This window comes from Heptranchias perlo, chromosome 11 (genome assembly GCF_035084215.1).
Source record: "Heptranchias perlo isolate sHepPer1 chromosome 11, sHepPer1.hap1, whole genome shotgun sequence".
NCBI lineage: Eukaryota > Metazoa > Chordata > Chondrichthyes > Hexanchiformes > Hexanchidae > Heptranchias > Heptranchias perlo.
Window position 1 is genome coordinate 20318103 of NC_090335.1, and position 24059 is coordinate 20342161.

General features: G+C 45.1%; 1 protein-coding gene across 3 annotated transcripts in view; it reads right to left on the minus strand.

Annotated features, from left to right (window-relative positions):
• Positions 1-24059, minus strand: part of LOC137326903 (uncharacterized) — a 134170-nt gene that overhangs the window by 54325 nt on the left and 55786 nt on the right. For 2 of the 3 annotated variants that reach the window (XM_067992288.1, XM_067992287.1), the window contains 3 exons: positions 21185-21737; positions 18741-18944; positions 3762-3871 (listed from right to left, as the gene is read on the minus strand). In XM_067992288.1, coding sequence (XP_067848389.1) covers positions 3762-3871; positions 18741-18944; positions 21185-21737 — 867 coding nt within the window. The remainder of the gene's footprint in view (positions 1-3761; positions 3872-18740; positions 18945-21184; positions 21738-24059) is intronic. The other variant, XM_067992289.1, reaches the window with a different exon arrangement.

The following is a 24059-nucleotide window of genomic DNA, read 5'->3' on the forward strand; positions in this document are numbered from 1 at the left end:
CATTGTATATATCCCTACATAATATGTAATTTATATGTGCCAAGCAGGACAACTAGGGATGGGCAATATTCAGCAACACTCATATCCTGAGAACAAATAATAAAACAAAGGGATTAAGCATTCATCACCAAAAACTATTTTTAGGTTCGACTTTTTCTGAGTTACCTACAGTTGTACAAGTTAGCTGCTGTTGGGTTATTTGGGATCTGCAGGAGTAACCTGAATGCTACAGGTAACAAACTTTCAATGTTCCAATAAGGAATTAGTCACTTCACACTCCAACTATATAATCTTTTTGCAGTTACTCTGAAATTTATGCTGCAACCCTCCACCCGAGCTATCAATGGATTGTCTCATTTGATGCCATAACTCAGCTATAATCTTGCCATTATCTGGGAAGGCTCACCCATCCCCACTAATATTCTCCCTAAAGGCAGTGACTCATCCTGTGGCATAATTCCAATGGTGCCAGTAGTTCCCTCACTATAGCACTAATTCTTCACACTTAAGCCTAGACAGTGAGTGCTGGGAAGCTATTTGACTATGGAGGGCACCACTGCTAATCCTGATCATATCATCGCCTGACATCCACAAAGTTGCACTTTCCAACTGAGGCATTAATAGAGATCAGGGGCCTGATTTTAGCAGGCCTGCGGGTTTCCGGCGGGTTGGGTTTCGGGTGCGTGGCCTCCGCGCCCAGTGAAATTAATGGGTTGCCCGCGCGATCGTAGCAGGCAATCCACTAATTGGAGCCACTTACCTGCTCCTCCGGGCTCCGCGCTGCTGGTCTGCGCGTCGGGCGGGCTGTGCATGCGCAGTACGATCTGTCAGCTGGAGGCTCTCTAGTTAAAGGGGCAGTCCTCCACTGACAGATGCTGCAACCAATAGAACAAATTACAGCATGGAGCAGCCCAGGGGGAAGGCTGCTCCCAGTTTAATGATGCCTCACCCCAGGTATCATCAGATGGGGTGAGGAGGAGGGGGAGGACAGAGATCTTCCACCCGGCGGGCGGGAGGAAGCGGCCTGCCTCTGCCACCAAGAAGGCCTGGCGCGAGGTGGCAGAGGAGGTCACCTGCGCCAACAACATATCGCCCACCTGCATACAGTGCAGGAGGCGCTCCAATGACCGCAGTAGGTCAGCCACAGTGAGAACACGTAGTCTTTCCCCTACACTCCGTCTGCCACAACACTGCCCCCACCCCACATCTCCTTCGGCACCGCCAACACTACTCTGTCACATCACCCCTCATACCCACTCAAACCCCATCCTCATCTTACCTGCACCTACTCACCTCACCAGTACTCACCCTGCCACTAACACGCAACCCAATCCTCATACAATCTCATGGCTCTATCCCATACTCACCCTCTCGTGCATCTCCCTCATGGCCAGCCTCACTCAACCTGCCACCACCTGTGCTGCAGCCACAGGGCATGCATCACATATGTGCAGTAGGCAGCGTAAGGCAAACGTGTCGTGAGCATGAAGGGGATGCACAAGGGTGTCTGAGGGTTTGCCATGGGTGTTACCTATATTGAATTTCAGAGCAACAAACATCACACATTATATTGGCACCACCACTGCCATGTCTCCGCGAATCCTGTCTGTTGTGTCCAATAATGCCCGCTCCTGGGTATCACTAAGAGGACCCACCACTGATGCCACCCATTGTGTTACTGCAGAGTAGGTGCAGGTGTATTTGCAGGGCTCTTCCGCGCAGACGACTGAGAGACATCGGCGTGTACCCGGCTGCACCCTGGAAGGATGCGGAGGAGAAGTTGTGGAGGGCAGTGGTGACTTTGGCAGCGACAGGTAAGCAGATGGTGCTGGGGCCAGCCAGGAGCAGCTCGGCATGAAAGAGCCTGCAGATCTCCACGACTACATGTCGAGTGAATCTGCGCCTCCGTGTGCACTGCTGCTTGGAGAGGTCCGGGGAGCTGCGCCTCGGTCTGTGGACCCTGTGGCGAGGGTAGTGCCCTCTGCGACGCATCTCTCTCTGCGGTTGCCCTCCCTCCTGCTGTGCAGGTGGGCGTGCAACAGCACCGTGTTGGGGGGCTCCACGTCTCTGCGGCGGACGGCGTGGACTGCGAGGCTGCTGGGGCTGGTCATGCTGTTCGTCCTCCGAGGGTGTCCACGCACCACCCATCTGGCAGGTGTTGGTCTGAGGGGTTGTGCAGGGTAGGTGGGTGGTTCCTCGGACTGGGGCTGCGGTTTCGCGTCGGTCTGTCCTCTGGCTTGGCGGGGGGTGGTGGGGGGCAGGGGTTGCCCTATTGACGCGGTGGCCTCCTGCGAGGGCTCTCCACCACCCCCCCCATCCCCGTGGAGTGCACCTTGGCAGCTGCCACAGGCTGCTGGCTGCAACACGCCTGGTTGGAGGGAGACTGTTTCCCCCAGTGTGTGAAACACTCTGCGTTGAAGGTAAAATCCCACACTTCCTGTTTTGACAGCTGATTCAGCTCATTTAATGACCTCAACAAGCAAGGTAAGTACACTCAAGTGGAACCCCGCTGGCTTTAATTGCCTGCGGGATTCCCACCAGCGGGGGCCGCGCACGCAGCCCCGCACGTCATCGGGGAACCCGGAAGTGGTCGGGATCGTGGCGCGATCCGGTCACGTGACTGGATATCGGGATTTTCGGCGCCCCCCCGCTGGAAACCCACAGGAAACCAGACGGTAAAATCGAGCCCCAGGAGTGGGAACCCCTGCATTGCCTACGCCAGGAGGACTGCTGTAATTCAATTGTAATTCCCTGTCTGAGATCAGCTAACTCAGCACAATCCAGGGATAAAACTTGGGACCTCTTTATCTATAGTATGGTTCAATTCGATACTGAGCAGTGTATCATACTTACCATACCAAACATGCCATCAAGGTAGCCCTAAAGCATCAGTGCTGAGACTCTCAATCAAGGTCCTGAATTTTTGTTTTTATCAACAACTATAACATCTGCTCTTGTGATAAACCAAAGCTGCAATTTTTGCAAGTTTGGTATTTTCAACTCACTTGTATCAAAATTAAACAGGGGCATGACTAACCAATTAGCAGAAGCAAGCTGGTGTATGAAATATCTCATCAGCTGTGTGATGTTAGAGGACAACATCTTGTTTTACTTACATGTGACATCTTACAGCTACTGTCTAATGGAGACAATCAGCAGTGAAGATTATTTTGGACCAAACATATTACTGCTGTGTTATTTTGTCCCAAAGGATAGTGCAGCGGATTACAAGCATGAAGTTTGGTGGTAATGTGAAATACAGAGGCAAGGATTACGACTGAAATGCATTTATACAATGAAAGTGGCTGAGTTCTGACCGTGTGAGGGTCGCAGCCAAGCCCTATGCTGTCAGAATTTAATGTTTAGACACGTGCACATTCTACCAGGGTTTGGTGGATAGCAATCAGAATCAGGAACCAAGGTCTGCTTTACATTCTTTAACATGGGACACCAACTATACTGTTTCGTCACTACGCTGGCTGAGGCCTGGGACTGAACCTGGAAATGTCCAAGTTTGTGTGGCTTAGTAGTGCACTGGGTAGCACTTCAAAGCACTTGCACTGCATGAATAATGAACGACAAAACCACAAGGGTTTTAAGTGTTATCAAGTTACTTTCACTCATATATATCAGTAGCTGTTGACATTGATACCATGGGTCTGAATTGTAGAGGAAAAGCCTAGGTGAGCAAATTGACCTTTTCTCATTCTTTATTCTCTCATAGAATTCATTCAGTATTAACTCTGTAGGTAGGAACTTACAGCTCTTCTCCTTGTAATGCCGATCAGGCTGTTGATCGCTGAGATGCAGGCCTTCCAGTCTTTACCGAACTCAGTAAGATCATGGTGAGGGTACTGTTTGCCTAAGAACTCTGTAACAACAATTGTGTGGGTTACAAATATATATCCTGGATTAATGAGCAAATTCAAATTGTGGAAATAAGGGTCAAAGCAGAAGGAGAACTCCTGATGTGACTCAGGAATTGTTTCTAAGCAGAACTAAGTCAAGTCTAAAATATATTTATGTCAGATTTTCGGTTGGGCTCAGCTTTCTTATTTACTACGTACAGACAACCACTAAAAGCTCAGTGAATCATTTATTTATGGCTCAACCTTAAAGACACCTGCTAACCAATACATTGAGAATGGCATAAATACAATCTCACACACAGTTAAAAGCTACTATATTAAATTGTGCATTAATGAGAGTAAATGTTGAAAGAATATGGTCATGTATGCTATTTGCAGATTAAATTACCATAAACCACCACACAAGCATGGTTTATCGATCTGTGTCGCTCATAGAATTTTACAGCATAGAAACAGGCCATTCTGCCCAACTGGTCTATGTCGGTGCTTATGCTGCACAAGCCTCCTCCCACCTTACTTCATCTCACCCTATCAATATATCCTTCTATTCCTTTCTCCTTTATACACTTATCTAGCTTCCCCTTAAATGCATCTATGCTAGTCGCCTCAACCACTCCATGTGGTAGAGATAATTTAAATGGACTTTGTGAATCCATTCAAATTTGCTTCTGTCGTCGGTAGTCGGTCTCGTGTACTGAGAGTTTGTGGCTACTAAAGCTGTGAGGACTCAACACCACAAATAGCTGACCACGTATCTTCTGACTAGAAGGTCATTTATTGGAACACAAGACTGTTTGCTGCTCAGACTGAGAAACCTCATCAGTTTGTGGCTGGGCTGCCGGATACAGCATTGCACAGTAGCAATGCATTCTATCTGGTAGGGAATGGGGGTGAACTTGCATGAACTGACTTGCCCTACTTGTACTATGCCTCCTACTATCTTAGTTGCAGAGTAACACTGATTGCGGTTATGGCAACATGCATGTTGGCAGTTTGTAATACGAGAAGAAAAAATTATTTTTTTCAAACATCAATGCTTTGAAGCAGCAGAAGATTTAGTCATGATTTTTATCAGAGAAACTGAACCCAAAAACGTGAGAGCCTGTACTGATATCAATAGACATACGATTGACATTGGAAAGTTTAATACGCTCACACCACATTTCTCTAGGTGCTATTTTTAGGCAGACGTGAACCCATTTAAATTAAAACTGTTAATGCCGGCATAAAAATAGCACACAGAGGAATGTACTTCAAGTGCATGAAGCGTTTGTATGTGAACTTCGATAATTGAAACAATTACAACTGTGAGGAGGGATGATATGTTAGAAGGATCATCAAATGAGGCCATATGGGTTGAGCTAAGGAACAAAAAGGGGCTGTCACACTACCGGAAGTGTACTATAGACCCCCAGTGTATGGGAGACAGAAGAGCAAATATGTAGGCAAATTTCTGAGAAGTGCAAAAACAGTAGGGGCAGTAATAGTAGGGGATTTCAACTACCCTAATATTAACTGGGACACAAATAGTGTGAAGGGTATAAAGGGCACGAAATTCCTAAATTGCATTCAGGAGAACTTTTTTTAAAAGCCAGTACGTAGTAAGCCCCACAAGAGAGGGGGCAGTTCTGGATTTAGTTTTAGGAAATGAGGCTGGGCAGGTGGAAGGAGTATCAGTGGGAGAGCATTTCGGTGGTAGTGATCATAATTCAGTTAGTTTTAGCATAGGCAGGACTAAGAAAGAGATTCTGCTGAGGGAGTTTGAGCAGCTAGGGACTAAATTAAAAAGCAGAACCACCAAAGTAATAATCTCCGGATTATTACCTGAGCCACAAGCAAATTGGCACAGGGTAAATCAGGTCAGAGAGATGAATGCGTGGCTCAAAGATTGATGTGGGAGAAGTGGGTTTCGATTCATGGGGCACTGGCACCAGTACTGGGGAGAGAGCTGTTCCTGAACCTGAACCATGCTGGAACCAGTGTTCTGGCAAACTGAAGAACTAAGGCGGTAGAGAAGGCTTTAAACTAAATAGAGGGGGGAAGGGTTCAGATAGGGTGAAGTTTAGATTGATAAAGAGAAAAGACAAGGAAGTAGTACAGGAAAAAGTGAAGGGGGTAATGATAAACAGAGTGTGTCAGGAAGGGACAGAGCGTACAAACATAAGAATGCACTAGCAAATGGGGCCGGGGTAGGAAAGAATGGTAAAAAGACAAACTAAAGGTTCTTTACCTGAATGCGCGCAACATTCGTAATAAGATAGATGAATTGACGGCACAAATAGAAACAAATGGGTATGATCTCGTGGCCATTACAGAGACGTGGTTGCAAGGTGACCAAGGTTGGGAGCTAAATATTCAGGGTTATTTAACATTTCGGAAGGATAGGAAAAAAGGTAAAGGTGGTGGGGTAGCTCTGTTAAGAAAAGATGAAATTGGTATAATAGTGAGAAATGATCTTGGCTCAGAAGATCAAGATGTCGAATCAATTTGGGTGGAGGTAAGAAATAGCAAGTTTCTACAGTAACTACACTGTAGGGCAAAATATTAATCAGGAAATAAGGGGGCTTGTAAAAAAGGTAATGCAATAATCATGTGCGATTTTAACTTTCACATAGATTGGACAAATCAAATAGGCAAAAGTAGCCCTGAGGGGGAGTTCATAGAGTGCATTAGGGACTGTTTCTTAAACCAATACGTGGGGGAACCAAACAGGAAACAGGCCATTTTGGATCAGGTAATGGGTAATGAAACAGGATTAATGATCTCAAAGTAAAGGATCCCTTGGGAAACAGTGATCATAACATGACAGAATTTCATATCCAGTTTGAGAGCGAGAATCTTGGGTCAGAAACTACTGTATTAAGCTTAAATAAGGGCAATTATAAAGGAATGAGGGCGGAACTGGCTAAAGTGGACTGGGTAAACAGATTAAATGGTATGATGGTGGATAAGCAGCGGCAAACATTTAAAAAGATATTTTATGACTCGCAACAAAAATATATCCCTGTGAGGAGGAAAGACTCCACAAAAATGGCTAACTAAGGAAGTCAAGGATGGTATCAGGTTAAAAGAAAAAGCATACAACGTAGCAAAGATTACTGGTAAGCCCGAAGATTGGGAAAACTTTAAGAACCAGCAACGGATGACTAAAAGAATAATAAAGAGGGAGAAAATAAATTGAGAGTAAACTAGCAAAAAATATAAAAACTGACAGTAAAAACTTCTACAAGTATATAAAAAGAAGGTAGCTAAAGTAAACATTGGTCCCTTAGAGGATGAGACTGGGGAAATAATAATGGAAAACAAGGAAACGGCAGAGGAATTGAACAGATATTTTGTATCTGTCTTCACAGTAGAAGACACTAATAACATACCAATAATAGTAGAAAATCAAGGGGCAAAGGGGAGGGAGGAACTAAAAACAATCACTATCACTAGAGAAAAAGTACTAGGTAAACTAATGGGTCTAAAGGCTGACAAGTCCCCTGGACCTGATGGCTTCCATCCAAGGGTCTTAAAGGAAGTGGCTACAGAGATAGTGAATGCATTGATTGTAATCTTCCAGAATTCACTAGATTCTGGAAAGGTCCCAGCAGATTGGAAAACTGCAAATGTAACGCCCCTATTCAAGAAGGGAGTGAGACAGAAAGCAGGTAACTATAGACCAGTTAGCCTAACATCTGTCATTGGGAAAATGCTAGAATCCTTAATCGAGGAAGTAATAGCAGGACATTTGGAGACACATAATACAATCAAGGAGAGTCAACATGGTTTTATGAAGGGGAAATCATGTCTGACAAATTTATTAGAGTTCTTTGAGGAAGTAACGAGCAGGGTGGATAAAGGGGAACCAACGGATGCAGTATATTTGGATTTCCAATGGGCATTCAATAAGGTGCCACATAAAAGGTTACTGCACAAAAGCTCATGATGTTGGGGGTAATATACTGGCATGGATAGAGGATTGGCTAACTAACAGAAAACAAAGTCGGAACAAAAGGGTCATTTTCAAAATGGCAATCTGTAACTAGTGGGGTGCCGCAGGGATCAGTGCTGGGGCCTCAACTATTTACAATATATATTGATGACTTGGATGAAAGAACAGAGTGTCTTGTGGCCAAATTTGCTGATGGTACAAAGATAGGTGGAAAAGCAAGTTGCGAGGAGGACATAAAGTATCTGCAAAGGGATATTGACAGGTTAAGCGAATGGGCAAAAATTTGGCAGATGGAATATAATGTGGGAAAATGTGAAGTCATCCACTTTGGGAGGAAAAATAAAAAAGCAAAATATTATTTGAATGGAGAAACACCGCAAAGTGCTGCGGCACAGAGGGGTCTGGGTGTCCTCGTACATGAAACACAAAAAGTCAACATACAGGTGCAGCAGGTAATCCGAAAGGCAAATGGAATATTGGCCTTTATTTCTAGGGGGATGGAGTATAAAAGCAGGAGTCATGCTACAATTGTACAGGGTGCTGGTGAGACCACACCTGGAGCACTGTGTACAGGTCTGGTGCCTTTATTTAAGGAAGGATATAATTGCATTGGAGGCAGTTCAGAGAAGTTTCACTTGGTTGATTCCGGGTATGGAAGGATTGTCAAGATTTTTTTTTATTCGTTCATGGGATGTGTGCATCGCTGGCAAGGCTAGCATTTATTACCCATCCCTAATTGCCCTTGAGTAGGTGGTAGTGAGCCGCCTTCTTGAACTGCTGCAGTCCGTGTGGTGAAGGTTCTCCCACAGTGCTGTTAGGTAGGGAGTTCCAGGATTTTGACCCAGCGACGATGAAGGAAAGGCGATATATTTCCAAGTTGGGATGGTGTGAGACTTGGAGGGGAACGTGCAGGTAGTGTTGTTCCCATGTGCCTGCTGCCCTTGTCCTTCTAGGTGGTAGAGGTCACAGGTTTGGGAGGTGCTGTCGAAGAAGCCTTGGCGAGTTGCTGCAGTGCATCATGTGGATGGTACACACTGCAGCCACGGTGCGCCGGTGGTGAAGGGAGTGAATGTTTAGGGTGGTAGATGGGGTGCCAATCAAGTGGGTTGCTTTGTCCTGGATGGTGTCAAGCTTCTTGAGTGTTGTCGGAGCTGCACTCATGCAGGCAAGTGGAGAGTATTCCATCACACTCCTGACTTGTACATTGTAGATGGTGGAAAGGCTTTGGGGAGTCAGGAGGTGAGTCACTCGCCGCAGAATAACCAGCCTCTGACCTGCTCTTGTAGCCACGATATTTATGTGGCTGGTCCAGTTAAGTTTCTGGTCAATGGTGACCCCCAGGATGTTGATGGTGGGGGATTCGGCGATGGTAATATTTTTGAATGTCATGGGGAGGTAGTCATTGCCTGGTGCAAATTTTACTTGCCACTTATCTGCCCAAGCCTGGATGTTGTCCAGGTCTTGCTGCATGCGGGCTCGGACTGCTTCATTATCTGAGGGGTTGCGAATGGAACTGAACACTGTGCAATCATCAGCAAACAATCCCATTTCTGACCTTATGATGGAGGGAAGGTATTGATGAAGCAGCTGAAGATGGTTGGGCCTAGGACACTGCCCTGAGGAACTCCTGCAGCAATGTCCTGGGGCTGAGATGATTGGCCTCCAACAACCACTACCATCTTCCTTTGTGCTAGGTACGACTCCAGACACTGGACAGTTTTCCGCGTGATTCCCATTGACATCAATTTTACCAGGGCTCCTTGGTGCCACAATTGGTCAAATGCTACCTTAATGTCAAGGGCAGTCAATCGCACCTCACCTCTGGAATTCAGCTCTATTGTCCATGTTTGGACCAAGGCTGTAATGAGGTCTGGAGCAGAGTGGTCTTGGCAGAACCCAAACTGAGCATCGGTGAGCAGGTTATTGGTGAGTAAGTGCTGCTTGATAGCACTGTCGACGACACCTTCCATCACTTTGCTGATGATTGAGAGTAGACTGATGGGGCGGCAATTGGCCAGATTGCACTTGTCCTGCTTTTAGTGGACAGGACATACCTGTGCAATTTTCTACGTTGTCGGGTAGATGCCAGTGTTGTAGCTGTACTGGAACAGTTTGGCTAGAGGCGCAGCTAGTTCTGGAGCACGTCTTCAGCACAACAGCCGGGATGTTGTCGGGGCCCATAGCCTTTGCTGTATCCAGTGCACTCAGCCATTTCTTGATATCACGTGGAGTGACTCGAATTGGCTGAAGTCTGGCTTCTGTGATGGTGGGGATATCGGGAGGAGGCCGAGATGGATCATCCACTCGGCACTTCTGGCTGAAGATGGTTGCAAACGCTTCAGCCTTGTCTTTTGCACTCACGTGCTGGACTCTGCCATCAATATGAATGGGGATGTTTACAGAGCCTCCTCCTCCTGTTAGTTGTTTAATTGTCCACCACCATTCACGACTGGATGTGGCAGGACTGCAGAGCTTTGATCTGATCCGTTAGTTGTGGAATCGCTTAGTTCTGTCCATAGCAAGCTGCTTCCACTGTTTAGCATGCATGTAGTCCTGTGTTGTAGCTTCACCAGGTTGGCACCTCATTTTTAAGTACATCTGGTGCTGCTCCTGACATGCTCTTCTACACTCCTCATTGAACCAGGGTTGATCCCCTGGCTTGTTGGTAATGGTAGAATGAGGAATATGCCAGGCCATGAGGTTACAGATTGTGCTGGAATATAATTCTGCTGCTGCTGATGGCCCACAGTGCCTCATGGATGCCCAGTTTTGAACTGCTAGATCTGTTCTGAATCTATCCCATTTAGCACAGTGGTAGTACCACACAACACGTTGGATGGTGTCCTCAGTGCGAAGACGGGACTTCATCTCCACAAGGTCTGTGCAGTGGTCACTCCTACCAATACGCTCATGGACAGATGCATCTGCGACAGGTAGATTGGTGAGGACGAGGTCAAGTAGGTTTTTCCCTGGTGTTGGTTCGCTCACCACCTGTCGCAGGCCCAGTCTGGCAGCTATGTCCTTCAGGACTCGGCCAGAGGTGGTGCTACCGAGCCACGCTTGGTGATGAACATTGAAGTGTCCCACCCAGAGTACATTCTGTGCCCTTGCTACCCTCAGTGCTTCCTCCAAGTGGTGTTCAACATGGAGGAGGACTGATTCAGCAGCTGAGGAAGGGCGGTAGGTGGTAATCAGCAGGAGGTTTCCTTGCCCATGTTTGATCTGATGCCATGAGATTTCATGGGGTCCAGAGTCAATGTTGAGGACTCCCAGGGCCACTTCCTCCTGACTATATATCACTGTACCGCCACCTTGCCGGTGGGACAGGACATACCCAGGAATGGTGATGGAAGAGTCTGGGACATTGGCTGAAAGGTGTGATTCTGTGAGTATGGCTATGTCAGGCTGTTGCTTGACTGGTCTGTGAGACAGCACTCCCAATTTTGGCACAAGTCCCCAGATGTTAGTGAGGAGGACTTTGCATGGTCGACTGGGCTTGGTTTGCCTTTGTCGTGTCCGGTGCCTAGTGGTCCGTCCGGTTTTATTCTTATGATGACTTTTTGTAGCGAGATTGTACAACTGAGGGCGATTAAGAATCAACCACATTGCTGTGGGTCTGGAGTCACATAGAGGCCTGGCCGGGTAAGGATGGCAGGTTTCCTTCCCTAAAGGACATTAGTGAACTAGATGGGTTTTTATGACAATCAGCAGTTTCATGGCCACCATTACTGATACTAGTTTTCTTATATTCCAGATTTTATTTATTTAATTGAATTTAAATTCCCCAGCTGCCATGGTGGGATTTGAACTCATAACTCTGGGTTATTAGTCCAGGTCTCTGGATTACTCGTCCAGTAAACATAACCACTATGCTACCGTAGTAGAGGAAAGACTGAACAGGTTGGGTCTATACTTATTGGGGTTTAGAGGAATGAAAGAAGATCTTATTGAAACATATAAGACGCTGAGGGGACTCGATAGGGTAGATGCTGAGAGGATGTTACCCCTCCTGGGGGAAATCTAAATCCAGGAGGCATAGTCTCAGAATAAGGGGTCATCCGTTTAAGACGGAAATGAGGAGGAATTTCTTCTCCCAGAGGGTCGCGAATCTTTGGAATTCTTTACCCCAAAAAGCTGTGGAGGCTGAGTCATTGAATACATTCAAGGCTGAGTAAGACAAATTTTTGATCAGCAAGGGAGTCAAAGGATATGGGGAAAAGGTGGGAAAGTGGAGTTGAGGTAAAAATGAGATCAGCCATGATTCTATTTCTTCACAGCTAAAATTCTCCAGTCCTAGCAACATCCTCATAAATCTCCTCTGTACCCTCTCTAGTGCAATTACATCCTTCCTGTAATGTGGTAACCAGAACTGCACACAGTACTCTACCTGTGGCCTAACCAGTGTTTTATACTGCAGGCTCGAATGGCCAAATGGCCGACTCCTGCTCCTATCTCTTATGGTCTTAATAGCATAGTTATTGAAAAGGACAAAGATAGAACAGAAGTTGAAGTTCTCAATCGAGGAAAGGCCAACTTTACTTAGCTAAGAAGTGATTTAGCAAAAGTGGACTGGAAACAGCTACTTGAAGGTAAATCAATATCAAAGCAGTGGGAGGCGTTCAAGGGGTGCAGAGTAAACATGTTCCCACAAAGAAAAAAAGTGGGGCTGCCAAATCTAGAGCCTCCTGGATGTCAAGGAGCATATATAGTGAGATAAGGCAGAAAAGGAAAGCTAATGTCAGACACTGAGAACTCAATACTACAGAAAGCCCAGAGGAGTATAAAAAGTGCAGTGGTGAAATTAAAAAGGAAATTAGGAAAGCAAAGCAAGGGCATGAAAAATTATTGGCAAGTAAAATCAAGGAAAACTCAGATGTTTTATAAATACATTAAGAGCAAGAGGATAACTAAGGAAAGAGTAGGGCCTATTAGAGACCAAAAAAGTAACCTATGTGTGGAGGCAGAAGACGTTGGTATGGTTCTTAATGAATACTTTGCGTTTGTCTTCACAAGAGCGGGACAATGCAAACATTGTAGTCAAGGAGTCTGAAATATTGGATGGGATAAACTTAGTGAGAGAGGAAGTATTAAGGAGATTAGCATCTTTGAAAATAGATAAATCACCAGGGCCAGATGAAATGTCTCCCAGGCTGTTAAAAGAAGCAAGGGAGGAAATATTGGAGGCTCTACCCATCATTTTGCAATCCTCACTGGATACAGGAGTGATGCCGGAGGATTGGAGGACTGCTAATGTTGTACCAGTGTTTAAAAAGGGAGCGAGGGATAGACCGAGTAATTACAGGCCTGTCAGTCTAACCTCGGTGGTGGGCAAATTACTGGAATCAATTCTGAGAGATAGGATAAACCGTCACTTAGAAAGGCACGGAGTAATCAAGGACAGTCAGCACGGATTTGTTAAGGGAAGGTTGTGTCTGACTAACTTGATTGAATTTTTTGAGGAGGTAACAAGGAGGGTCGATGAGGGTAGTGCATTTGATGTAGTCTACATGGATTTTAGCAAGGCTTTTGATAAGATCCCACATGGCAGACTGGTCAAAAGAGTACAAGCCCATGGAATCCAAGGGAGAGTGGCAAGTTGGATCCAAAATTGGCTCAGTGGCAGGAAGCAAAGGGTAATGGTCGACGGGTGTTTTTGTGACTGGAAAGCTGTTTCCAGTGGCGTTCTGCAGGGCTCAGTACTAGGTCCCTTGCTTTTTGTGATATATATTAATGATTTGGACTTCAACGTAGGGGGCATGATTAAGAAGTTTACAGATGATACAAAAATTGGCTGCGAGGTTGATAGTGAGGAGGAAAACTGTAGACTGCAGGAAGGTATCAATGGACTGGTCAGGTGGGCAGAAAAGTGGCAAATGGAATTCAATCCAGAGAAGTGTGAGGTAATGCATTTGGGGAGGGCAAACAAGGCAAGGGAGTACATAATAAATGAGAGGATACTGAGAGGTGTAGAGGAGGTGAGGGACCTTGGAGTGCATGTCCACAGCAGGACAGGTAGATAAGGTGGTTAAGGCGGCATATGGAACACTTTCCTTTATCAACCAAGGCACAGAATATAAAAGCAGGGAGATTATGCTGGAACTGAATAAAACACTGGTTAGGCCACAGCTAGAGTACTGTGACAGTTCTGGTCACATTACAGGAAGGATGTAATTGCACTAGAGAGGGTACAGAGGAGATTTATGAGGATGTTGCCAGGACTGGAGAATTTTAGCTATGAGGAAAGATTGGATAGGCTGGAGTCGTTTTCTTTGGAACTGAGGAGGCTGAGGGATGATTTAATTGAGGTGTACAAAATTATGAGGGGCCTAAATAGAATGGATAGGGAGAACCTATTTCCCTTAGCAGAGAGGTCAATAACCAGGAGGCATAGATTTAAAGTAATTGGTAGAAGGAATGGAGGGGAGCTGAGGAAAAGGTTTTTCACCCAGAGGGTGGTGGGGTCTGGAACTCACTGCCTGAAAGGGTGGTAGAGGCAGAAGCCTTCAACTCATTTAAAAAGTACCTGGATATGCACCTGAAGTGCTGTGACCTACAAGGCTACGGACCAAGTGCTGGAAAGTGGGATTAGGCTGGGTGGCTCATTTTCGGCCGGCGCGGACATGATGGGCCGAATGGCCTCCTTCTGTGCCGTAACTTTTCTATGATTCAATGATAAATATACCTCCGTCTTTAATCCAGCAGTGATTCTTTTTTAAAATTTATTTCCCCCCCCACCACTATCCCCCACTTCTCCTGAATACACCGATGGTTCCACTGGTGCCAGCTGCCCTCAAGTACCTTGTCTTAGTGCCCTTCCTTCCTTTGTGAGCCTGGACAATGAATGTTGGCAGGCTATATCATTGTGGGGGCATCACAGCCAGCTTGGATCATTTGCCATCAGGGATTGCTGATCAGAAAGGGATTGCTGATCAGAAAGGGAAACAATGGCTGTTTTTTCTCCTCCATATCCTAGCAGTACTGTGGTCAGTTGTAACACCCCTCCAATTTTTGCTTAATCAGCATGTCCTAACAAAGGAATGCTTTTTTTTTTAAAGCTATGATTTTCTCAGTAACTGAAATTTGTAATGTCCAAAATATAGTTTTAAACAAAATTAAAAATATTACATATTTCAAAATAACATGTTTAAATTTACCCAATTATCTTTTATATTTTCTAATACTTTCATGAAAAGTTTTTACTTTAAGTCTTTAACCAGTCTCAAAAGCCTGGGCTTCAATTGGATAATTCTACCTCACAACAGCTGAAGAGAGCTTTCAACCACAACTGTGCATTGAGTAGTTTGAGAACTTTCCAGCGTGCAATCTGTGCATCAACTTGAGTTGAAGCATAGAAGGGCACGTCCCCATAACCTGTGAAGATTGAGAGTTTCTTTGCTTTTACCCGATAAAGATTGAATTCTTAAACCTTTATTTCAGGCAAGTCTGGCATTTATTTAAATTTATTAGCCAATGCTGTTTTCTATTATGAACTGCTCAGACGGGCATCTTTGATCAGCAACACTGGGATCGTGTTTTTTTTGTTGGCAGATAGAAAAGAAAGAGATTGATTATTGAAAATGGATTTGTTTTAGTCACTCGACTTGTTGTCGAAAATTCAGTCGGAAGATCTCTCTCCTGAAACATGAGAGAGGTTTAAGTGTATCTTATATATAAGAACTTGGAAACCACATAAATGATGACTTCTCAGCTTTTTATGAGGTAATTTTTGTTTGTTTATGGAAAATTATGTTTATTAGACTATAAACTGGCAAACAACTCACTTACAGTGCATTAAAGGGTGAATTTTCCAATTCTGCATCCCTGAAGCACATATTCAGAAATTGTGCATCCTAACTAATGATTTTTGTCCATTAACTTTAAGGAGCAAAACATTTCCAGTTAACTGCTTTAAGACAGGAATGTAAAGACAGGAACCAGCTGACAATGAGGAACGTGGTAGGGAGTGCCTGAAGGCATTAAAGGGGCTGCAGATGGGTCTGGCCAGGAGGCTGATGTCAAAAATGTGGTAGAGGCTCCAGGCCTGACGGTTTAAAAAGGGCCAACAGTAATTTGGGTCTCATTCGCCTGAGCCCCACTCCCTCTCAAGGCATTTAGACCGTACCTCTCCCAATACTGCCAGATCCCAGTAACCCCTAATACTGTCAGACCCTGCACTCCAATACTCCAGAACCTCTTCCTCAATCCTGTCAATCTATCGTCCTCATCTTCAGAATTGCCTCCTCCCCACCCCCATTCCTAGATCATGGGATCTCCTCTCAGTGCTCACAAACCTCTTGACTACAATCCTGGTGTACCCTGATCCCCAAACAACCCTAATGCTCCCAGAACCAGAGATCTCCCTCCCGCATTTTCCCAGATCCCAGGACTCATCTCCTAGTGATGCAGGACCTACCCCAGTGTTCCTGCAGCCTCTCTCTTCAGTTTTCCCGGAACCCTGAGACCTCCCTCCCAGCACTCCCTCAAAATATTGCTGGGCTCTGAGACCCCATTCCTGTACTGCCAGACTCCGGGTCCTCTTCTCAGTGCTCCTAGATCCCAGGGTCACTTAGTAACATGACTTGTTCTTACAAAACCTCTGACTCACTGAGCAACACCACAAGAGATCTGCTTACACACAAAGAGTGAAGGAGCACTATGCATAGACGGCCAAGAGGAGAGGAACGATGATTTATTCATATATCACCTCAAGTAGGGTAATCAGGATCTCCAACTTCTAAATGCACCCCAGCAGCCCATAAAAGACCCTACACAGAAATGTATTGGGCGGATAACCTCCCCCCCCACCTCAAGTCAGAGGAGCCCAGCAGCAGGCAACATCCTTTACTTGCAGAAGACCTGCACTAAATGGGCAGCTACAAAGGCAGTAGACTGAAATGTGGGGTTCACTGATACCCGTCAAGAAAGTATCAGTGATGTTTGAAGAGATCATCATTCTAAGTAATCATCGCCCAACCTCCTCTAAGATAACAGGGCTTGGACATGATGAGGGTAATTTTAACCCCCAAGAATGGGTGGGATGGGGGCGAGTGGGAGGTAAAAATAGTACCTTTTCCCAGTGCGATTGCAACCCGGCTCCGACGCGCCCACTTCCAGGTTTAACGTGGGCCCGTGCGCAGCCAAAACCTGGAAGTCGCGCCGCCAATTAATGCCGGCAGGCGGATTGTTAAGGAGGCAATTTACCTACTTGAAATAGTTGAGGTAGGTAATTTTTTGTTGATTCTGAACCTGAAAAAATTTTTACTTCACCTGCACAGGTTTCCCATGGCTTCTCAATCTCATCAGTGAAAAGGAGGTGAGGAGGGCCAGATCCATGAGGTAAGTGCCCTTATAGTGCTGGTTGTGGGCTGGGAGGAACAGGAGTGTTCCCTCCAGGCCCAACGAGCTTACCTGCCGCGATCAGACGGCAGCCCCCCACCCACCCCGCCGATGTCCAACCTCCCTGACATTCGGCCCCCATCCAATGGGAGACCCCTCCCGATGTCCAGCCGCCCCCCCTCCCCGCCGGCAATGGGAGACCCCTCGCTACCTCAGAGCCTTCTCCTGATGTCTGACCTCCGAGTCATAGCATGTTACAGCATTGAAGGAGGCCATTCAGCCCATCTTGCCTGTGCCGGCTCTTTGAAAGAGCTATCCAATTAGTCCCACACCCCTGTAAATGTTTTCCCTTCAAGTATTTATCCAATTCCCTGTTGAAAGTTGTTACTGAATCTGCTTCCACCACCTGTTCAGACAGTGCATTCCAGGTTATAACAACACTGTGCATAAAAAAATTTCTCCTCATGTCGCCTCTGGTTCTTTTGCCAATCTGTGTCCTTTGGTTACCGACCTTCTACCACTGGAAAAAGTTTCACCTCATTTATTCTATCAAAATCATTCATGATTTTGAACATCTCTATTAAATCTCCCCTTAACCTTCTCTGTTCTAAGGAGAACAACCCCAGCTTCTCCAGTCTCTCCACATAACTGAAGTCCCCCATCCCTGGAACCATTCTGATAAATCTCCTCTGCACCCTCTCCAAGGCCTTGACATCCTTCCTAAAGTGTGGTGTCCAGAATTGAACACAATACTCCAGCTGGGGCCTAACCAGTAAAGGTTTTATAAACGGTTAGCATAGCTTCCTTGCTTTTGTACCCTATGCCGCTATTAATAAAACCCAGGATCTCATATGCTTTTTTAACAGCCTTCTCAACTTGTCCTGCCTCCTTCAAAGACTTGTGTACATACACCCGCAGATGTCTCTGTTCCTGCACCCCCCTGAAAATTGTACCATTTAGTTTATATTGCCTCTCCTCTTTCTTCCTACTGAAATGAATCACTTCACACTTCTCTGCATTAAATTTCACCAGTTTGTCTATGTCCTCCTGAAGTCTGTTACTATCCTTCACATTGTTTACTCGCGCCTTCTCCGGGCGTCCGACCTCCGCGCCTTCTCCGAGCGTCCGACCTCCGACTGCCGACCCGGTCACCTCCCAACCCGTGATATTCTCCACCCCTCCTCCCTGTCCACCCCGATCTCCACCTCCAGCATCAGACTGCTCCATCCCCCTATGTCCTCCACGACCCACAATCTCTCCCTCCCTCTTCTCCAATTCCTGGCTGCTTTCCTTCCCGACAGGCAGCCAAGCCAGCCGTTGCGTGGGAATCCCGGAAGCAAAATTAATTACCTTCAATTGAGTTGCGATCGCAGATTCCAATGCACTCAACTGGTTTTCCCACACGAATATCTACCCACCTGCTGAGTTCCCGGCTCCAGGTCAAAATCATGCCTGCTATTTCTGAACAGTTAGTTACTATAGGACGCAGGTTACCTGTAATTGGAAGCTTACTGTAGGCTTTTTTTTTTCCCACAAAGAACTAATTTGAGATGAGATCTTGTCACTCCAATAGCAACACTGAAGTGCATTAAGCTCACCTCTCACAGCTGCCAGTTTATTTGGATCCAGTGATTTCAGCCCTTGCTGTTTGCTTCCCACAACGCTGCTCATTACTAGAACCTCATCAGTGAACAGGTTCCTGGCCAGGTAACGTGCTGCCAGCTTTGGCTGGGTCTTCTGACTGGCTTTTAGTATAAATGCACCAGGTATTTTAACATTGCGCTTGGGATTCCCCAAAAATCCTTAAGAACAAAATAGAAAACAAACTTTAGGTAAGTCTGAAAGGATGAAATCCCACTTAGGATCAACTTTTCTCTCTCATGAAAAAAACTATTCCTAGTCACTGTGACATCCATAATATATCAGCGATATATTATTTAATACAAGTTAAATTCAAACTTTTGGGACGAGGATTAATATCCTACTTATATTATCACAATCTGTCTTGAATGGATTTGGATAGAAACTGATGCAATCCTGGATTCCCCCCACACCAGGAGGCAGTGAAACATGGCAGCCAAGTGAATACAGTTAATGTGTATTGGCAGGTTATTCAACCATAGAGACATCACAGCCTCAATCAACATACATATTTTTCACCAAGGGTCATTGGATAGGATTCGAGCATGATTTCCCATTGTAGGTCAGGGAACTGAGGTAAATTGTAGCATCACTACTGCTGAGATTGAGGCCTGGGATTGAACCCAGGACCCTTGATCTATCTGACTTTGTGCCACAGCAGCTGGTTTGTTGAGGGGGTGGGGGATGCTGACGTACCCTCTCACTACCACTAAATCCAGCATGTCTTGTGTATATTCTACAGTACAGGACTTGTCCAATCACTAACTGTATTATCAAATTACATTAACTTTTTCTTTTTACAATTAGTGTGTGTGGGTTCAGGTGATATCATAAAACACAATCTGAGCCTGGATTGTTTATCAATGTCACCTGAACCCAGAGATGCCCTACATACTTGGAGCCCGCCCCAGCCTGTTACTTTAAATGAATGAAGGTGAAGTTTATACAAGTTGTTCTATTTTCATCAGTGGGTTTTGGTTTCCTATGTGGTGACAGATCCTCCAAATCAGCTATGTTATCTGAACTCAGGTATTATCGCATCACATGATCTGAACTACAGTCCTATTGTACCTCATGATTTAAAATAGTGATACCAGCTTTAATTTCTTTGGATGGAGCTAGAATACTTTGCATATATTAATTAAAATATTTCTTGCAGTCAAATACCATTTAAAATTGATCTTAAAGTGGGCTTCACTGTATAATCATATTGAAGCTATCCTATTTAATAATGACTTATGGACTTAAAAAGCACTTCTAAACAGTTTTGTTTATTTTCTCCCCTCCCTTCCTCCCAAAATATTTCCCTGTGTTAACTTGGTCGCATCTAACCTCTGACTAAGAGGACTGTGGGGGAGTTGCCTCATTCCAGGTCTTGAATCCACAGCTCAGGCTAACACTGCCACTGGTGGAGTGCTGCATTCTTAACAGCTATCAACCTTCAGGTAATGAGCCTGGTGCACATTTTGTGTGTAGGCTTCGAATGCCGGTGGGACTGGGGGCCTGCATCGGGGAGACGCGATTTTCACTGGGTGTATGGTACGTCTCAGGCCTCTGTGCCCAATAATATGGGGAGCCGGAGCCCGATGTGCTTCAGAATATACACCATGGCATTTTCGGCCCCTTGTAGTATGCCTACATAATACTCACTGCAACTCAGAAGTAATCCATTGTGCACAACACATTATAACTTTTCAATATGTAAGGCTTTATATTAATGCAAGTATTATTGATTAGCTTCATGCCACCTATCTCTCTTTTTCTCTCCCGTGCCATTTCTCTATTATTATATTCCCTCTCATTCCTTTTCTTGGGTTCCCTGGCACAGCATGAATTTCTAACCATATTTAATTGCTGCTGCTGTAGTGTCCAGGTTCTTTGATATCATTAGAGCTTAGAAGTACCTGTTGGTGATCAAAGTCATGTCATCCTGCCATACTGAGCAGTGAATACAAGCATGTAGTGTGTGAGTAAAACAGATACACCACCGATTCACCTATTTAACTGGGTCAGAAGTGCACCAGCCCTGCCAAATCATTCAGTAGGAAAATAATACACGAAGAACACTGACAGAACAAGAGTCGTCTACATGTAAAAGAAAATAGTTGAGTCAAGCCTTAAAAAGTGTAAGTTAATTTGGTCTGGCCTTACATGATTAGAACAGAAAAAAACTGTTCTTCAAGCTACATTACTCACTGAGGGACTAACCCATTTATCAGCTAAATGTTACAATACATCATGGCAATACATGCCCTCACTGACCAGGACTCAGAAGTCCCTCTGGGCACAGTCAACAGAAATTCCAAATTTGCCCTGAACAGTGTGAGTACACAATGCCATGGTAAGGCCTCTTTGTTCCTGTTTATAAAGAAATCAGTTAAAAAAAATAGTTCCTGCTTACCAAAGCTATTCTTTGAAAGGTCGAAAGATGAATGTTGTGGCATCGGAGCCTGTTTCAAAGCTTCCAAGTTATTGATATAATCCGCTGCTAAATCAATGTTCTGGTAAGCATTTTCTTCTTTTTGAGAAGTTTTTTTCATTTCTAGCTGCTGAAGCACTGAACGTTGACTTTGGCTGGTTTGTGGTTTGTTCATTTTATGTGCAGCTGTTGTGGATTTCAGCTTCTGACTTGGATGATGAAGCTCTGTGTTTGCTTCTGAACTTTGTGGCACTAGACAAGGCATAGCTGAGCTGGTTGTTGGCATCAAGTTTTCAAGGATCTGTTCTGTGGAATGAAAGGATGTTGAAACATTTGGTTTCTCATTAACTATTACATCAGCAACATCTTCTTCATCCTGAATTATTATTGGTTCACTGCGGTAAGTTGGTTCAGTGTGATCAGCCGGATTGGAGCAGCCAATTCTCTTCTTTCGCTCATGCGCATCAGATTTCAGAACCAGTTTTCTTTTCAAGGTCTGGTTATAACCATTGGAAAGAGATGCCAAGACTTGCCTCTGCAGCAAAAGTAAATACATTAAATCAATTAGCACTTATGTCAGTAACCACAGTGCTTCATACTATCTTAACTGCATAAAATATACACATCCTTTCAGTATGGTAGTCAGTTTCATTCAATTAATGTCGTACGTCAGCGTACCCGAGGAGCCTAATTACATGATCACTTGGCCTTCTCACTTCTTATCTCATCTTCCAAAGCTGTCTCTCTTCAGTTTTTTCCTCTGACTAGCAAAAGCCATTTAAAACAGTTGTCAATCAAACAAATCCCACTTAAACACAATATACTGATCCTTCGCACTAGCTCCCAGATTCAGTTTTTCTTTAATTGACATGCTAAAGACTGAGATAAATTCTGCAACTGTCTCCCTGAAACCCCATCTCACGCAAACACTCCAGGTACCACTTCATCAGCTGACATCATAGATGGAACCAAATTATCTTTTAAACTGAAGTGCTACAATGCAGACAATGGAACAGTCAGTAATTACCAGGGTGGTTTCAGTCCTAAGTTCTTTAAAACAAAATGGATAGTTCCCCTAGTGAGTCAACTGGTTAAAGCACTAGGTGCCAGTGAGATGGACCAGGACGTTCCCAGCTTTAATCCCCAATCTGTGCTGTTAGTTCTCAGATAGGATGGCAGATGGAGTCCTACAGTTGACGCAAGTATACTTGGTGTAGGCATGGAAATCAGCCAGGAGTCCTCCCCCTAATTGCCAAACAGCAATCACCGCAAGAAGTGAGCACATCGGATAAGGAGCGGATCGAAGTTTGGCTGTGATGACCTGCAGTTGAATAGGCTTCCCAGCCGCATCCCGACTGTTTTTCAGTGGAAAGGGCCATCAAACTACTTGGAGACAAACTCCACCACATCCCCGCCTCTCCTTCCTTTTCTGGAGGGCAGGCCCAGTGGTATAATATGCACTCACCCAAATATAGGCAGATGGATGGAACAGAGGGAAACATGGCTTTCGCTGTTTACAGCACAGAAGGATGCTATCCAGCCTATCGTGTCTGTGTTGGCTCAGCAATCCAAAACTAAGCCTACATCCTTGCCGTCACCCATAGCCCTGTAACTTCCTCTGCTTCAAATATTGGTTCAATTTGACCTTAAAAGACACAATGGTCTCTGCCTCAACTGCTCCTTTGGCAAAGCAATTCATGCTCTAACAACCCACTGTGTAAAGATAGTTCTCTTAACCTCTCTCCTCACTCTCTTAGTGAGGATTTTAAAATGATGACCCCTCGTTAGTGACCCCAACCATAGGAACAGTCCATTAAATCTCTTCTTGGCCTTCTCTGTTCAACTGGAAATAGTCCCAGTATCTCCTCATAGCTAGAGTTTTCCATCCCTGACATCATCCTAGTGAATCAGTGCTCTGTTGAGCATTTTCTTCTGTTTGAGAAGTTTTTGAGACCCAGCATCCTGGTGCGATACGCTTTGTAAGGCTTTAATGTCCTTTCTGTAATGAGGTAGCAAAAGCTGCTTGTAAGGTTCTAATTGGCGACATTGATGACCACAGCCAGCGTCTTACAGACGTTATATGTCTGGAGGCCTTCCCAGAGGAGATGGCACAGCTCTGTCACAGTCTCCCGGCTAGATCTCAACTCCCTGAAACATCTCTCTTCTGTGGGTCCCAGATAGCTGTGCCTGGTACAGTAGCCCTGCTGTGTTGCATAGTAGTGGGATCTGACAGTACACTTAGTGCAGCATCTGACATCATAGGCAGCCCTTTCCTTCTCTTACTGGACCTCCTTTGGCAGATCCTGTGATAATGGAGTATTCAATGCAATCTACCATATTGTGCAAAAAGCTTAAATCTTTAACTTCAACTGAACATAAGAACAGAAGTAGGCCATTCAGCCCCTCGAGCCTGTTCCAAAGACTCCAGGTCACAGGCTTCAGCAACACAGGTTCTTTATGAGAGATAACAATGTATTACAAGTGCAATGCATTAGAATTAGTATATGTTGACTGTAAAATCATGGTGATTGCGCATCTGAGTTTTGGATAGGTGCTCCTGATGGGCGAGGCTCCCCACCTGAAGCACTGATTCATAATATTACCCCCATGGTGCTTTGTGATCTTAATAAGCTACTATGTCAGCAATAATGAGAGGTCAGCTCACTTAAATTTTAACATGATGCTCCTGGTGCAGAATACAAGAGTCAGAGAGCAGGAGTTCTTGAGCAGCAGCTCTTAAGGAGCTGCTCTCTCTGAAAGCTGCACAGGTGGAGAAGTAGTTGCAAGAAGACAAATAGGTAGAGCGACTCCATTTAACGAAACAGCATTGGAGGTGCTGCTGAAGGTCCTTTTTGCA